The sequence below is a fragment of the Bubalus bubalis genome, chromosome 13, assembly GCF_019923935.1.
Source record: "Bubalus bubalis isolate 160015118507 breed Murrah chromosome 13, NDDB_SH_1, whole genome shotgun sequence".
In the NCBI taxonomy this organism is placed as follows: Eukaryota; Metazoa; Chordata; class Mammalia; order Artiodactyla; family Bovidae; genus Bubalus; species Bubalus bubalis.
This window is the reverse complement of record NC_059169.1, coordinates 53,401,045-53,419,835: the sequence shown is the minus strand read 5'-3', so window position 1 is coordinate 53,419,835 and position 18,791 is coordinate 53,401,045. Positions and strand designations below refer to the sequence as shown.

The 18,791-nt window shown below is 33.3% G+C and overlaps 1 protein-coding gene across 5 annotated transcripts in view; it reads left to right on the top strand.

Moving 5' to 3' along the window:
* PSPC1 (paraspeckle component 1) overlaps nt 1-18,791 on the top strand; it is a 92,823-nt gene that overhangs the window by 35,612 nt on the left and 38,420 nt on the right. The window contains exons 7-9 of one of the 5 annotated variants that reach the window (XM_025262782.3): nt 8,063-8,120; nt 11,951-12,120; nt 14,313-14,785. The exons of 3 other annotated variants lie outside the window; for them this stretch is intronic. In XM_025262782.3, the coding sequence (XP_025118567.1) occupies nt 8,063-8,120; nt 11,951-12,120; nt 14,313-14,498 (414 nt within the window). In that variant the 3' untranslated portion in view covers nt 14,499-14,785. Of the gene's footprint in view, nt 1-8,062; nt 8,121-11,950; nt 12,121-14,312; nt 14,786-18,791 lie in introns of those variants that run through there. One more of the 5 variants, XR_003102703.3, reaches the window with a different exon arrangement.

Below are 18,791 nucleotides of genomic sequence, written 5' to 3'. Positions count from 1 at the left end.
TCTTATAAATGTAAAATTTAAGTAACTCCTTGAATTGTATTTAGGTATTATTTAAGTACTTTTAAATATTACTGTATATTGAGTTTCTTGCTTTGAGTTAACTATTTAGAAACTAGTTTGTCAAGATTTTAATCTTCTGGTAGACTACTAAGATAACTTGTTTTATGTCTAGTATCACAAATAGAAAAAGTTATTCTCATCTATTAAATACATAGTTCTTCATACATTGAAACACTTATGCTTTATTATTAGCTTTCTTCTGTTGGTGAGACCGACTTGAAATTGCTTCTCTTGCAGCTGGTATTTGGTCTTCTGTTTTGTCTTTCATCCTTTGATCTGGCCAGTCATGATAATTGTTTTGATTTTGATATGAAAGTGTACTGGATAAGAAGTTATAGGTAAAGAAATGCAAACCAGTCACCTGTATTATATGTACATTGGTAAGATACAATTAAAAGCATTATGTATGTGTTGTAGTTGATACCCAGATTGTTGATTTCTTTAAGCATTTGAGATAAAATAACTAAATTTGAGGAATAATTATATACCCCTAATTAATTTCAGTTCTTTAAAGCAGCTTTTCAAATGGAATTTTCCATGACAGTTGAAAAGAGTGATCTTAAAAATGTGCCTTAGATATACAGATTAGAAATAAAATTCTCAGCTCAATAAAAATTTATTTAAAAATTAATTTGTTTAAAATATTTATTCCCTTCTATCTCTTGATGGGTATGGCTAGATTATATGTAGTTACGTTTAATTCATTTTCAATTAGAGTCATCCTATGTATTAACAAGTAGCAATAAAGTTTGCTACTTAGTCAGTTGAATTTGACAGTGACTTCCAAACATTATGTCTACTAAGTTACCTGAACCAGGCTTTAGAAATGCACTGTTGAGTGAATGTAGTTTAAGAGGCACATGTGTTTGGGTTAATGAATACAGTAAGGTAAGAATAAAATCCCCTACTTGTATTTGGGGTTCCTTCTGTTTCTGATTGAATATTTAACAAGTTCATGACTAAAACTTGATGTAAGTTAAGATAAAATTTATTCAAAGAGAAACATTTTAAAGTTTTAAAAAAGTAAACTTTTATTTTTTACATCAAAAATTTGTTCCCTTCACCCCACATGCCTGCAGACTCCTCACTGTCAGATTCCCTTACATCAGATCCCTGCAGCACACGGGGTGTACTTGTTACAGCAGGTGAACCTTCACTAACACATTCTTATCACCAAAAGTTCATAGTTTATATGCGTTGCAGCACATTCTTGGGTTTTGACAAATGTGTGATGACACATACCCACACAGAGTAATTAATTTCATTGCCCTTAAACATCCTCTGTGCTCCACCTAGTATTTCTCCCTCCTCATAATTCCTGGCAACCACTGATTCCCTTCTTGTGTCCATATTTTTGCCTTTTTCAGAATGTCACATAGTTGGAAAGAAGAGTCTTTTCATTTTGGCTTTTTAGTAATACACATTTAAGTAGGTTCCTCCTCTGTTTTTTCATGGCTTGATAGCTCATTTCTTTTTAACACTGAATAATAATCCGTTACCCACATTTACCACAGTTTATCCAGTCACCAAATGAAGGACATCTTGTTTGGCAGTTATCAATAATACTGTTATATGTATTTGTATGCAGGTTTTTGTGTGGACATAGGTTTTTGATACTTTTGGGTAAATAATGAGGAGTATGATTGCTGGATCATATGGTAAGAGGAGGCTTAGTTTTGTTAAAATAAAACATGCACACACACACCAAAAACCTATTAAAATTGTCTTCTAAAGTGGACATACTGTTTTGCATTCCCACCAGCAAAGAATGAGAATTCCTGTTTCTCCACGACCTCACCTGCATTTTGTTGTCACTGTTAAGGATTTTGGACATTCTAATAGATGTGTTCTGATAACTGTTTCTTTGTGGTTCCCTAATGAAGTGTGAATTAATGGTTCACTCTGGCAGTCATAAACTGAGGAATGTTTCCTCCATACTCATGGGTGTAGATACTTTGGAATGCATGCATTCGAATTGAACGGAAAACATACTGTATAGTTTATATTTTAATAGTTGTCTTATGTTAAAATATTTTCCCCCCTCCCCATATAGCAGTGAATGATATAAATGTCTTGGAAAACGCTGTTTTTTATTACTTGAATTTAGAGTGTTAAGTCTTCCATGCCTTTGTTGGTTATGTTGGAAGGTTTGCATGCTGTTATTTGAGTTCTATTAATAGGAACATTTCTTATTTCCCATTTTAGTTTATTAGAAGATTACTTTCTTGATGCACACCTTTTAATAACGCTTTTTAAATGAGTGGATAATTTCTTGGCAAAGTGGCCTACCTTTTTTTGTGATTTTATTTTTCTTTATACCTATTTTTTAAAAAATATTTTACATAATTGACTTTTGTTGCTTTCTTGTTTATAAATATGTTTATTCCCTAATATTTCTAGATGCTGACAGTTTGTCTTCTCTAATGAAAGTCTGACTCTCCAACAGTCTAGTTGTTCTTGTTATGTGAACTTCTCTAGTGAAAAGATACATTTCCATGTGCTACAAGAATTTATTTTTAGGAAAAACTCTAGGAATATTTAATGATGGGTTGAATATTGCTACTTGCCAGAACTTATACATTTCTCTAGAGTTTTATTTCAGGATTTTTAGCATTTTCTTTATTAAGACATGGAACTGAAACAGCACATCGTGATCCTTAGATATTTCTTTAGAGACATACCCGAGAAAGGACTTCATGGATTAAAGGAGGAGGATAGTAGCTGTTGGGACTGTATTCACTCAGACGAGTACATAGATTGATCATTGTGTTGGGTGAACACACCATATCATTGCTTGCAGAATGTTATTCCAGCTGATAATTATGTAAAGTCAGTTTTTGTTTAGTTTACTGTTTCCTAAACCCTAGGCATTCATATACATATTTTAGCACATTAAGTATTAAGGAAAAAAGTCAATATTTTCTATAAAATAATATCTAGTTCTACATTAAGGTATATTGGTTTAGTTAATTTACATTAGGGCAAATTTTCTGCTGCTTTACATTTTCATGAGTAAAGATTGACAGGAACTTAAAAAGCAGTGGTCCTTAAGCTTTTTGGTTTCAAACCTTTTTTAAAAGCTATTAAAAATTATTGAGGACCCCAAAAAGGTTTTAATTACATTATATCAATGCTATATTAAAAATTTAAAGAGACATTTAAAAGAAAATGTGTTGTAGTGGGAAGAGGGACCTTATTTTACAGTTTTTGCAAATTTCTCTAGTGCTCGACTTTGTGTAGTGGAAGAGTGGTATTGTTTTACTCCTTTGTGAATTTCTTTAATTTTGGGTTTTATAAGAAAATGGCTGGCTGGCTTCCCATATTTGCTTTTGCATTCCACCTATTGCAAACTGCTCTTTTGGTCAAAGAGCATGAAGGAAACCTGGTTTCACATGGATAAGTAAATGGAGACAAGTGTATATATATATATATTTTAACCTTTTCAGATAATTGAAATATTCTTGTTTGATACTGCAGTGAAACTTGACAAGCAGTAGTTTCTTAAAAGTACTCTTTTGCATTAGAATCCATTTGTCTACGTTATCTTTGAGTGGATTGTTTTCCTATGCATGAGTTTGTAATGTACCAAACCGAAAAATAGTGATCCCTAGAGTTTCACCTACTATCTAAATGTTAATGTATTTTGTTATACAAAATTAAAACAAGTCACATTTCTTAATACCATCCACTTATAAGAAATTACACAGGTTAGTAATCTGCTTGTCTGTCAAATGCTGTCTCAAGTAATAATCTTGCTCCAATAAAATGTGTCTTACTCAGCTGCAGCCCAGTCACAGAAGTGGTTTTCTTGAAATACCCACCCTATTTCAGAATGCAGCAGAAATGCTTAATGTAGACATCTATTTTGTTGCATAGAATAATTAAAGACATGTACCTAAAGATAGAAAGTTCATAAAATTAATCCTTTTTACTATTTCATCCAGGTGTTCATAGTTGAAATTATTATTTTTTAATATAAAGTATCTTAATTCTTGTCCTTATACAATGTAAATACTGTTTGTCATGATTTGGAAGTAAGACTGTACCACACAATGGCCAAAGAAGAATCATGCATTCTATGCCTTGTCTTTCGTCTGGTCACCTAGAAATTTAACATCAGCTGTAATTGTCGTTGCTTGTCGTCTCACATTTCTTTCATCCATATATTCGCCATAGTCTGCTTTCCTTTCCACATAAATTCAACACCTCTTTTTCAAAAACTGATGTGCTGCATCTCTGAAGCCTGGTCAGAATTGTCTTTTGACTGATGTCACCCATTTGATAGGCTTCATTTGCCCTGATAACCACGTCTCATTTGTTGCTAGAGAAAATACTGTGGGTTTTTTCCCTTTCACCTGTCTCATGACAGGGTTCTGACCTACTCAACTAAGGAACTGCACACAATTCAGAGATGCTTTGTGCTGATAGCTATTTCAGACCCATGTTGTACAGCAGGTCTTTAAGGACATTCCTCGTGGTCCAGGGATTAAGACTCCACGCTTGCATTGGGGAACTAAGATCCCATATGCCTTGACTCAGCCACAACGAATGAAAATAAAGTACAGGTGTTTGAAATGTGGCTTCTATATTTTCTTTTCTTACAATCTAATCTTTAGTCTTTTCCAGGTGCTCTGGCCCAGGCAGCCGTGACTGAAGTTATTTAACTGCAATTGTAATGTGAAGAGTACAGTGATTGCTAGTAAAAATTGAGTGCAGATGCCTTGCTTTGTGCTCTTAACACTAGGATTTTTGCCCACCATTGCTCTTGCACCGTGCCCTAGAGTGTCTCAGTGGAAAGCCCAGATAGAACAATGTTAGAACTGTGTTCTGATGAAGTAGCTTTGAGGTCGTGCACATCTTGGGTGCGTCTTGGGAGATTCTTTTCACTCCATGAACCACATTTTGAGAACTTTGTGTTGATGAACTGTTGCTCTGATACAATGTGGCTCTGGGATCAGTTGTACTTTTGTTTTGGTCAACTGTGTATTTAAGCATGTTTCACTAACCAGTTTTCAAAAATACATATGCATAATTCTTATAATTGAACACCTTCTTAATAATATGGTAAAAACATATTAAAAACCATTGCTTTTTCTTAGTTTTTAATAAGATTCTTGAAGAATGAAGGTGCCTTGTGAAGAAGATAATTCCATGAACTCTATTTGGGCAGATTTTTATAGGTCAGCTCAATCACTTTGCTACACGTATGATCCTGCATAAGTTATTGAACAATGCTGGGCCTTAGGTTTATCATCTCTAAAATAGGATAACATTCGACCTTACTTCATAGGGTTGCTGTGAGGATTTGTTGAATTAATTAAAACTGTCATCTTAGCTTTCTCCTTTTATATAGTGCTGCAGTCTTTTGAGATTTTGTTTACATATAAATTGTTGCCTGTTAAACCACAATAATTTTGGTTAAGTAATAATATTAAAATTTGTATTATAAAAATATCACACATATTATTGTATCAGTTCCAATTTAAAATATATTAGAAGCATTTGCAGGAGCCGTTGAGGGTTTTATGTATTGTTTTTGGGTGGGTATATAGTTACAGTGAACTTCAAGTGATTTCTCCTTATTGATACTCAATATATCAAGTTATGAGAAGGACTGTCTTAATTTCTTCTGATAACACTACCCTTAAATATTATCTCTGCCTCTTGCATTTTACTGGAAGTATGTAGCAATGGGTTTATAGAAAGTTACAATAACCTTAAAATACAACTAGGGAGCTAAAATTTTTGCTTTTTCTAAATTAGTTAAAAATTGATCTGTCATCTGTATTATCTCTTTTCTTAATCTTGTGATTATAGCTATGTAAAATAGTCTCAGCAGTTTCCTTTAGGGAAATATTAACAAATTATGCATTTTTAGTGAAAAATGATGTAATACATAGCATGAATTGTTACTGTAATCCAATGTTCTGCTACCTTAGAATGTTATGACATTCTGATTGTCTCATTTAAAGATATTTTAAAACTGGAAATAGTTTATAACAGAGCATCAAAAGGGGACTGTTTCGGTCACTGTTGAATAGTTGACCTAAAACCATAGATCTCTTCAGTATGTTAATACGCTTTCTGCAAAACTCTGTTAATGAAGGAAATAGACTAATACAATATGTTTTTTTAAAAAGTACTTTATGAATGATAAAACTAAACACTATTATTTCAGAAGGTGAAAGGTAATGCTGAAATCATAAAGAGGTTTAAACAATAAAAAGGATTCTCTGATGCCCCACCATGAATTGCAGGCATTGAGTATGGGTGTTGGAATATATAGGGGATTTGAAAATTGAAGTCTCAAACAGTGAGACTAATAATTACTCTCTGTCAGTGATTAGCTATTGCCTACCTAGTCTTTCATAGTTAAGGCAAATCAAAAGTAAAAACGTTAGTTAAACCTTTGTTCCCTCCAACATGTTGGGACCGTAAAATCCATGTATTTTACTCTGGTACTGGAGCGCAGCCAGCTCTTTGTGAGACGTATCTCCTGTAAATAATAATGTTAAAGATTTTGGGTTTGCTGAAAGAGTCCACATGTTATCAGTAGGCTCTACTGCTGAGGAAATGAGAGCTTGGCTTAATTTATTGATAATAGTGTGAAGTATGATTATAGAATAATATTTTCCCTATAATTTCAGAATTACATGACTTCATTGGTAATCAGTTTTATAAAATAGTCTAGCTTTCTTGCTGGTCAGTAATACTACCTGTTTATAGTCAAATGTTTTATGATGAAACAAATTTATTTTTTGGAAAGTTAAACGTTAACTTTGAGAAAGCTTTGGTATTCAGATTTTCTGGGCAACAAGAAACATTTCTTCATGGAACTGTTACATAAGTGGTGTTTTTCTCATGTCGTAGCTTCCTTATGGGTTAGCTTTAGAGGCACCTCCATTAGGTTAGATGGGCAGTTAGTTGACTTGCTGCTTAGTGGTTTTTCTCCATTTATAGGCTTTTTATTTCCTTCATTTCTAGCTTTATAGGTACTTTTCACTAGTGTTTTAAAACCAACCCGTTGTAATAAAACTGCTTTTGAAAATAGAAAAATTATGCTTTTTTTAGATTTAGACATCACTTGGAATTTTTTTATGATTGCTGCTTGTAACACTTGTCTGGTATTGGAAAAGATCATTAAATAATAGTGTAAATTTCAATTACAATATGTTGGGTAATTTCACCTAGAGATTTCACTGAAGTTCTATGTAACTGTTGGTAAATGAGTTTTTAAGGAATAGTTTTTGTACTGAAACTTAAAATGTTTTGTACATTTGTGTGGCCTTTTATGTCATAGGTAACCTCAAGAGCATTTTGTTTCAGAACTTGATGACTGTGTGATAACACTTTATTTCAGTTTCTAAAAAAATTCTTATTCAGATAAAGGAAGCAATATTATGTTGAGCTTTCAATAATTGCTTGTATGTAGTGGAGGCTTTATGGTATATCTGAAAGACCTGGTGAAATAATGCCAGAGGACTTGAAGAAAAATGCAAAGGTGAATTATATTGCAAAAATGAAAATTGTCTATAACCTTATTTTTGGCTTAGTGCCCCACAGCTGTGTTGTGTGTTTGAATACATTTGATATGTGAAAGCGGTAATGGTCATTTCTGTTTTAAGACTTTAGAGACCTAGGTGGGAGAAATAATTGGTCTTCTTGGTTGTTATTACTAGATTTTTCTTCTTCTAGACTCTAGGCATGTGTCTATGATCTCTTGGAAGAATAATATTAAAAATGTCATGTAATAGATTTTATGTATTACTCACTGGTAATATATAGAAGTGTAAATTGGATGCCCTAAGCATTTGTAATACGTTTAATTAAGGCTGTGAGAGTGAAGTTTCTTTTCAGTGTTCTTATTAAGTAAATGATGTTGGAAATTTAAAATTTTAATGGAACATTATGTCCCAATTTATCTTTTTCTTTTTAATTTTAGATGGGAAATGTTAAGTCCTAAGATCGATAGGTTGACTGTGACAACTATGTTTACTTACAGAGAGAACAGGAAATGAGAATGGGTGATATGGGTCCCCGTGGAGCAATAAACATGGGAGGTAGGGATTTGAAGCACAGGCTTCTGTCACTTACTTGTCATTTTTCAGGGAACTATACATGCTATTTGTGGTATGTCAGTAACAAAAATTTGGAACCAACATTTGTAAGTGGTGAAATTTCCTACATTTATTAAACTGAGAAAAAAATCAGTATATTTAAAGTACATGCTAGGAAGAACAATTTTATTTTGTTTATTCGAAGGCTAAAAGATGTATTATGTTTTAATAGATGCAACGAAAGAAACCTGTAAACAGGTTTTGATTAACAACCTGAAACTTGTAGTCATCACATGGTATAATACAGCTCTGATGTTGTACTTTTAAAAATCAAACTTCATGCCCTGCAATTGGCTTTTTGGTGTTGGAATTTTGCTAGCTTCTGAGTTATAGTGTCTTTAAACTTTTTGAGAGTATTTTATATATTTCTATTTTAACAACATTTTGCATAACTTTGAAGCTATTTTTATTTATTTTACTGAATGTTTAACTTATTTTGCCCTAGCCCACAGTATCATACACAGAAATGCACTGGAGACATGTGTGACTTGTCAAGTAAATGAGATATATCTTACATATTTAAGCTCATGTATATCTTTAGAATTGATGTGAAGTTTTTAAGAAAATGTTCATAGTAGCACTTTAATATTGATTGCTTGTCTACCCAGGTCATCAGGGGAGCAATACTAAGTAAATAAGCTAAGAGAAACATAAGTGGCATGTTTTCATAAGTTTTATTAAATTTTAACTGTCACACCTTTGAGATTTAGATAAGTTTTACAAGAGTTTCACAGAAGCTGAGGTTAAATCTACATAAGTCAAATGTACATATTGTTGCAAGGATTACATCACCTTAACATTCCAGTGCGTCAAGTGCACTCCCAGTGAGGAGATCCACATTGTGCTTAGAACGTATGCACGGTGTGTGGAATAAGAAATCTGAAAGCATCTAATATGTATGTTGAGCATTTTTCATGACCGACCGCTTCCCACCATGCCAGTTAATGCCATTTGCCAATTAGCTAATCTAAATCATTTAAGACAACTGCTGTTTACTTTTGTCACTTTTCTTATCTGCAAAAAAGTGGTTATTGACCATCTCTGAGATGCAGAGGAAGCACAAAACATGGCCCTTAACTCAAAGAACTTAATTGTGTAGTACAGTTGTAGTACAGTGGTACATGAAAAAAATCAGAGAACCAAGAGTACATGAGAAGTTTTAAATCAGGTAGTACAGTTGAGGGTATAGTGATGTACAAGTAGTTGAGTGTTTATATCATTTTCAGAGTGAATTGTGGGCTGGTGTATAATATAATCCAGGTGGATTTAAGGATTTTCAGTGTGAGGTTGTTTGAAATGCCATTTACAGGTAGTTTGAAATGCCACTATAATTGTTAGATTGTCCATTAACATCGGAACCAAACTTGAAATATTTCTGATGTTTTAGGGACCATGAAAACAGTCTGACTTGATGAGCAACTTTATTAGAAGAAATGGGAGAATATACCTTTAGATTTCTTATTTAGTTAGGAATTTAAGAGATTTAAAAGTTTTGATGGGAATTTATTCACTGAAGAACCATGTTTGAACACTTACTTAGCTCCCCTAACATCCACTCCATTTAATTTTCTCCTTTTTACATTTTATTCAAAGTGAGAGTTTATCCTCAAACTGAGAGTTATGACTTCTAAGTCTTTATCATGCAGTTGAATGTCACTGTTCAGTTGGTAAATTGTCATATTCTCTCAAGTTACATAGATGATATGTGACAGTAGGTTTTCTGGTGTACTCCATGTAGAACACAATTTATAAAATTGCTTTTCAGGGGACCAGATAATTCTTACATTCCTTATTAGATCTTTACATTTAGTCTAATTACAGCCATCTGGTAGAAGAACATAATTACTAAAAATAAGAGTACTTCAACTGTTGATACTTGAAAATATTTGTCTTTTATTATACGCATACTTGTATAGTTATATTGTATCTTAGAAGTTAGGTGTGATAATTATGTTTAATTAAAAGAAAAAAAAAAAAAACAACCCTAATCCTTGATCTGTTCTTTTTGGGGAAAGTTGAGGTGAAATTCCTCCTGGATCATGCCTCTGCCCTTAATCATTTTGCTTGTGGGAGAAGTTGTAGAAGTCTAGGAGAAGGAAATGGCAAGCCACTCCAGTGTTCTTGCCTGGAGAATCCCAGGGACGGGGGAGCCTGGTGGGCTGCCGTCTATGGGGTCGCATAGAGTCGGACATGACTGAAGTGATTTAGCAGCAGCAGCAGCAGTAAAAAAAATTTTATTTGTAGCTATCCTAAGGGAATAGAAACATAGTTGGATAGTTCAAGTGTAGATTTACTAGTGAGAACTTTTTGGGATTAAGGAACTACTTCCTTTCCAGGAAGTAGCTGGGGTCTGGGGATTGGATTCAGAAGGAGCCACAGAGTATGTTGCCAGGACGACAGGAAGTCAGACTTCCTCCCTCAGCAGTTCCTGTACTTGGCCTTGTGCAAAGTTGAGCTTCATTGGATACTGAATTGTGAATTTGAATGACAAGTTCCACTCCTATTATAATGTGTTTTTGAGAAATTGAGTTCTGAATGTCATGAAATTAACTAGCTAATACTAGAAGAAAATTCAGTCTTTGTCATGAATTTTTAATGATCAAGTATAACTAGTTTAAAAAGTTACAAGAGGATACCTAAAAATGTATTTGAAGTCATTATAAATGTTGTATTACAGCTTAAACATTATTGTAGTTAACATGAGGCAGGTGGATGGATGTCTTGATGAAAAAAAAATTTGAGGTATCTGATTGTTCTCATTTCCAGAATTTCTTTATTCATTATTTCAAAAAAAAATTCAAATAGCTGTATCAATATTTTATCTGTATTTGGTTGCATTTGCTTTTAGAAAAAAGTTTTGTCATGATGAATCATTTCAATTTTTTAGTTTGTTTCTATTGCATATTTCTATATAAAGTTAACAAAGTACCTCCTGTAATTTTGGGAGATGTTCGGTAACTATGTAAAAGTCAATTTGTTTACAGTCAACTTTATATATATATGCTGCTGCTGCTGCTAAATCGCTTCAGTTGTGTCCGACTCTGTGCGACCCCAGAGACGGCAGCCCACCAGGCTCCCCCGTCCCTGGGATTCTCCAGGCAAGAACACTGGAGTGGGTTGCCATTTCCTTCTCCAATGCATGAAAGTGAAAAGTGAAAGTGAAGTCACTCAGTCGTGTCCGACTCGTAGCGACCCCATGGACTGCAGCCTACCAGGCTCCTCTGCCCATGGGATTTTCCAGGCAAGAGTACTGGAGTGGGGTGTACACACACACACATACCTACACTATATATACATATACACACACATATATACCTATATATGAGGGTGTGGTTTCTCCCATCACAATTTAATATAGTTTACGTGCTAGTATTTTTAGTCATGACTTTAAGAAAATTAAGTGGTTTTGTAAGTGCTAATCCTTTGCTGTTAATTTAAACTGGTAGAGAGATGTCATACTTTCTTCACTCATAAGGGAGTATTAATTAGGTTAAAAAGCAGACTGCAGCAAATAATACTAATGTTTTAAAGAAAACTTTTCAAGCTTTGATAGTCTCAGACATAAAATAATTGATAGTTTTCTCATTTGTTATATGTACATTTGTTTAGCAAATGTAGTGTTCTATCAGAGTCAATAATTGAGTGTTCCATTCTTAAGGAAGTAAAATGATTTTGATAATATTCTTGTTATATAGATTGCCTAAGTATTGTTAAATTTTAAATGTTTACTCAACTAAGATAGGACAGCTCTAAGTATAGATTGTTTTGCGTAGATGCGTTTAGCCCAGCACCTGCTGGTAACCAAGGTCCTCCTGCAATGATGGGTATGAATATGAACAACAGAGGAACTATTCCTGGCCCGCCAATGGGTCCTGGTCCTGCCATGGGGCCAGAAGGAGCTGCAAATATGGGAACTCCAATGATGCCAGATAATGGAGCAGTGGTAATGTATCATGCACATTATTGTGATTATATCAGTAGTATTCTGCCCCAAAGGTAACTTCACACTTAACATAATTTGGCATCATTTGTTTTGTCAGTAAAGATCAGTGTCCAATGAAGAAAAGGTAATTTTATGAACTTAGATGTTGATTTATGAGAGGCAATTTTTTATTATCTCAAGAGTTAGGATTATGATCCACGGCATGCTTTTGTATATGAGTGTATAGCAGATGTGTATGTTAATTACAGTCATTTTACAGTGATATTCATTTGTATACACCTCTTACCACCATTCAGTTTACATTCTAGTATTTTGTGATTGTGTTCTTTTCCTCTGAATTCCTTACCTTTGGTGAGGTACGAAGCCCCAATATGTATGAAAACACAGTTTTCTGTCTTTTTTTAAAAAAATCACTTATGAGTAATTTCAGAGAATTTAATTGTAAAAAAATTTACATTAAAGTTTTAAAGTATATTTTAAACATATTGATACTGCATTCTCACTAAATAGACCTAGAAATTTCAGTTACATTTACTACTAAATTTACGCAATTTCATATCTTGGTTTGAGAGTGTGAAGATATCTTTGTCTGGGTTACATATTATAAAAATGTTTTTCAGTTGTACTTCATATTTTCAGTATCAGTGACAAGACTCATACCATTTTTATTTTCCCTTTAAGTCTGTCACTATTTAAATGAGACTTTATATTGGTAAAACATTTTCTTATTTGGTTTTTGTTAATGGTTGTCCTAAGTAACATTAAGAAAGGGGAAATTAGTTGACTGTGTATTTGGGAAAGGAAGCTCAGTTCTGGAATAGAAGATACCATTACTGCTGAGAAAGAGAAGGTATTGCTGTTAAGACTCAGACCTGCCATCAGCTCTAAACCCTCCTGATCTCAGAGATGCAAGCAGTGAATATGGGTCTTAGAACCGATGGATGCAGTATTCTATTTTAAATTTTATTTACTTTAAATATAGTCCTTTAAGAATTTGGACAAACTGGATATGCTAACAGGTTTTTTAAATGAGTATCTACACAGATAACGAGGAAGTAACATAATACTGACTGTGATCAGATCAGGTGTTACATACTGATCATTGTACCTGTGTCCTTCAGTGGAGGCTTATTTCATAGTAAAGTGTCTGAAAGCTAGTAAAAACTTGTAAAAAATACTTTGGTTAAAGTTTTGTGTAGCATGTAATCAGCATAGACTTAGACAAAGTAACTGGTCTGCTTTTACCTACCTCACACAGAAATGGTAACATTTATTTAAATGTCCCTCTTAGTCTTTTTCACAGTGGTATTTTACTACTGCTTATAGGGAGTTCTGTTCAACCTTTGCGATTATGATATGTAGTCATTACTGTGAAGTTTTTCAGAATACATAATTCGTGTTTAATTCTGCCTTTTGTTGACTTCTAAAAACTATTTTCCCAGTAATAGTCTTTACAGAAAAGCACCTTCCTTGAAAGTTTTCATACTGAAATTATAACTGTATTTATTTATACTTTCTATGTTAAATGCATTACTGTTGAAATTTTTATAATATTTACTGTGTTGGCCAAAAAGTAGGTTGGAGTTTTTCCATAAGATGGCACAGAAAAACCTGAATGAACTGTTTTGGCCAACCCAGTACTTTTTCAAACAATGTGATGCTGCTCCCCAGTTTTGTCTGATTTTTAAAACACAGTACGTTTATTAACTGAACTGTTACATGCAGTATAAACTTTAATGAAAGAGAGGGAGTTCCCTGGCAGCCTGTGTTTAGGACTGTGTGGTTTCACTGCTGTGATCCTGGGTTCATTCCCTGGTCAGGGAACTAAGGTCCCACAAGCCACATATGGCATGGCCAAGTGAAAAATAAAAATAAAAAGAGAGATCAGAACAGTAAAATAATAACTAAGTTTAAGATGGCATTCACTTTGTAAAATCAGTTCGTTTTTCATGAAATTGGGGCATAGCATTAGCAAAATGTAACTCTTCATTCAGATGCTTCTTTTATTTTTTTATTTTTAAAACATAGTAACTAATTAAATTGCTCCTTTCTTCCTTCTATGTGTGATCCTGATTCTGCTGGACTTTCCGCTGAACTTCATGACACCACCACTTGGGATTGTGCCAATTTTTCTTGTCACTTATATTTGGCGTGTTCCAAATGGACTTCACATTTGTTATGTGGTATTCTAGCACAATGATAGATTTCCGCAAGGACCACCGTCTCAGATGGGATCACCTATGGGTAGTAGAACAGGTTCTGAAACCCCTCAAGCACCGATGAGTGGCGTAGGTCCTGTTAGTGGTGGTCCTGGTGGTTTTGGTAGAGGGAGCCAAGGGGCCAACTTTGAAGGCCCTAACAAGCGTCGTAGATACTAAACAGTCTTTCGTTCATGACTGTTTAGAGGAGATAAATAACTTTTACCTGTTACCTAGAAGAAAAGTTTTATTGTTATTGTATTTAGACTTTAAATTTTTTTTTAAATACTTGAAGTTTTTGTATTTTTCTTTATTCATAAGCTTTGTAGATTAGAATGGTAATGATGATACTCATCATTGTGAATGTTCAAATGTGTTTGTGACTTTAGCTAAATATAAGTATGCCACAGTACTGTGAATTCTGTGTAGTTAATCTCAATAAAGAAATCATCTTGGATAATTTTAAACTGTTATTAGTGGTATTCTCTTACAGTTTTATTAAACTTTGCTGTAACGGTAATACTTGGATTGCTTTAACTAACCCCAGCCATTTACAAATGACAATGATTTTCATTTGTGCAAGTTGCCCTGAAATAGGAGCTTAGTGAAAACTGATGTCAGTAAGGGGCAGACAGAGTAGCAAGTGGGGGAGGGTGGGTGTGGGGATTACACCTGTATGCACCATTGATGTCCTGTGAAATCAGAGATGCTGTCTACATTTCATACAGATTCTGAATATTCAGATATTCTCAGGAGGAATATTAAGGATATCTTTGTCTTGTGCTGAGTTTTCCAAATAAATCTTTTGAATCTTGAAAAAAAATGTTTGAAGGCAAATCTCTTTGGCTTATAAAATACCTATTTTTAATCTTACCGGCTTTTATTTATTTGGTGTCAATATCTAGATCTTACTCTTTAAATTCTCGTTAAAATCAAACAATAAATAGTATTAGCTAGGATGTTAGTTGGGAATTTGCTGTGGTATTTAAAAGAAATTGGGCACTTCTTGAGCATGTTTGTTTCCAGAAATGTTCAAGGTAGCCTGACTCAGCAGGGCTATGAATGTTCAGGAGTTTCTCTGCAGTCAGACAGGCGAGGTGTGCTTGTCTCCTAGAAATATGGTTCATGTGGTGAGTGTTACAGCAATCAGATTAGATCTCTTTCCTATCAATTATGTTTTGAAGATTGATTTTCAGTAGTATGGAGAAACATCACATTAGGATTTTTATTCCAAAACAGAGTTCTCATTATATTTAAAATTTTGTATGTTAGCCATGTTTAATTTAAAATTACATTTGAGGAATCATGTATTTAAGCCACAAATCTAAGGCGTCAGGCATTGGTTGTAGCACAGTTACTTCTCACATAACATTTCAGTGTGTTACTATACCATGCTTTTAGCATTTTTCTGAAGAAGAATGTGCTTTAAAAAAGTGAGCAGTGTGTAAATATTACCCAGGCACATGGTAATATCTGTTTTTGCTGGAAGGCATCCTTTGAAAGAAGTTGGGTTACTTAAGATTGCATAAAAGCAAATGAGTATAAGGCACGCTTGAGATGCATGCTTTTGTATCAAATTTTTCTTATGTACTATTTTATGTTCTATTTTTTTAGACACAACAATATGAATGTAGTTATTTCCCAAAATTGGCAGCATTCTATTGTTTTTGGCAAATCTTTGAAAACATGATAAGGAGATTGTAAAATAATAGACTATTCTCATCACATTTTCTGTGAATGTGAGTTGGCAAGGGGTGTAATTTGTAATGTTTGTGACATTAATTGCAGTGTGGGGAGTTTTAACATCAGCTATAATTTTTAAGCGATATCTGCTGCACCTGAATATACCTTTCCCGTCATCTGTATTTTTATTCCTAAAATCTTTAGGTAATTTTTAGTATTGTATTTTGCTTCAAAACTGAATTAAGATTGGGAAAAACTTTGTCCTTGATGTTAATACCAAGCTAGCTTTGGCCAAGGCTGTGAAATTCCGTACTATTCATTCAAGAACATTTGAAACCATTGCACAAAGAGATGCCCCAATCTGAACATTCTAGTGTCCGGCTCATTCTGGCTCCAAGAACAGAGCTCTACACAGCTTTTTCCCTTCATCGAGAAAGTCCTTGTTCCAGTTCTTACCAAGTTTACCCTGGGAACAGTCAGCTTCTGAGTGAGTCAAGTGGAGCATCTGTGAACTCCTAGTTACTCAAGTTTTTAGTGTTTTTGTCCAGTTAAACAACTTTGTGGCTCAGTCATTATTTTTTCTTGTGGAAAAGTATGCCAAGGAAAACATATGAATGCCATTTGCTTAAAACTTGTAGATATAAAAATAAAGAATAGTATTAGCTTTTCTAAATAAGTGTGATTTTGTCATCCATGCTCCCATAATTCTTTTCTTAAAAAGATAATATGAAACAATATTAGTAGTATAACATCACAATATTATGTTTCTTTTTGTGTAATGATTTGAAACACTGCATTTAAAGTCTGCATGATTTAGGTTTCATATGCTGTTATTAATATGCACAAAATAAAATGAATATCCATTTTCCTAATTGTTTTATTTTAGTGATGTATTTTGTTAATTTCTCCGTTTTTATTTTGAGAATGAATGTACTCATTTTCTTCTTGACAGATTCTGTTTTTAAAAAGCTATTGGTTAACTTGTATTTCATAGAGCTCAATTTGTTATTTTGAGTTTTTGGATTTTTATGCTTAAAATCAGTGCTGAGCATTCATTGGAAGATATTAAATATTTGTTTTGAATCCTACAATATCAGTAACATGGGAGAAATATTTGTTTTACCTAGAATTGCCATTTAATAGAACCAGAGATGATCAACAATGACAGTATCTGAATTGGATTTTGTTTCTCGAATACTAATTGAATTATGCTATCACATTTTATTCAGAAATGTACCTGTCGAACATACAAGTTTCAGAAAGTTGGTGTTACATGTAAACTCTATAATAATTGCTAAATGTTACAATGAATGGTTAATAGTCACATTAATGATTTGGGGGTGGGTTTATAATTACAAATTAGGTTATGAATGAGAGAAAGTACATAAATGTGTGATTGAATGGAGATGGTTTGTGGAAGAATGTGATAAATGTGTGTTTAAACCTCTAAAATTTTTGATATTTAGTGTCAAATGGTGCCAGTCAGAAATGAAAAAGATACCTTACTAGGGAGTAGTATGATACTTAAATGTGGGGTTTTTGGTATGTTAAGAGTTTTGTTATAATATGTAGTAGTATGTTTAACTATATTTGTGAAATTTGAGAGCATAACTGATTTTAAAGTCAGACTTACTTTTAAGAATAAGGCACATTCCTGACTCCTAGATTTCACCATTGTAAATGTTGCCCTGTCTTTTCCTTCCTAGTTGGTTAGGTGCTCCTCCACAGGAACTCCTGGGGTCAGAGGAGGGGCTACTTCAGAGTAAGTAGCCAGGCCATCTCTTAAGTGGTACATGTAGCCCAGTATGGGTTATTTCATTGTAAACAAATAATGGTTAAATAAATTGACAGTAGTTTTACATTTTTCAAGAGCATTGTTTCCTTTCCAGTACCCTTCATTACTAAATTTTTAAAAATGGGAAACTGTAGTAGTATAAGATACTGGTTTTCTCCAGTGTGTATAATGAAGTATACACATACAGTTTCCCGATTGAATGTGGTTAAGTAATTTATAGAATGTCACTCTGGGAAAATGGTGAAGAATTTCACTATTTTTATAGAATCTGATTTTTTAAAAAGTTTTCTGATCTTTAAAATCAGGATTATATATTGTATATATTCGTTCTTTTAAAATCAATAGCACTATCTTCTGAGTATAGGAAAAATATCTTGAAAGGGTCTTTGTTTCAAAGGGTCTTGATTACTGAATAACGTTATTACTGATTGAAGTTTGAATCTTACATGACTGAATATTTAAAGGTCCAAGTGCTGTGTTACCTTGGGAATATTATTTGACCTTTTGTCTTTTTCTATAAAATCGTGGTTTTTTTTTTTTTTTTTTTAAATCGTGTTTAGATTTTAAGTATCTTTAAGGATTCCTTTTGGTTGAAACCTATTATTAGGGTATATTTTTATTCACCTGGTGGAATTAGCAGTGTGTACTTTTTTGTTTTGTGATACTTTCAATATGATAAACTTTGATTTTCTAGATGAAGAATATCACATTTCTTAGAGTAATGTAGCCAGAGTTTGTAATGCATATTTTAAAAAATTCTTTTTCAAGTATATTCTATTATAGCTTAAATCAGTGTTGTAACTACCGACTCCTCTGTTCAGATTTTGTTGACTGTTCATTTAAAAATCTTCATTAAAATTACAGTTTGTCATCCCAAATTAAAGCAATGAATTTCAAAAGAGATGGTATTGCTTCTAAGTAAAATGTCAAGTTTCAGGCAGTTCACTTTTGTGTAAAAATTGACCTGAATTGTTAGGATTAGGTAGAATGGAGTG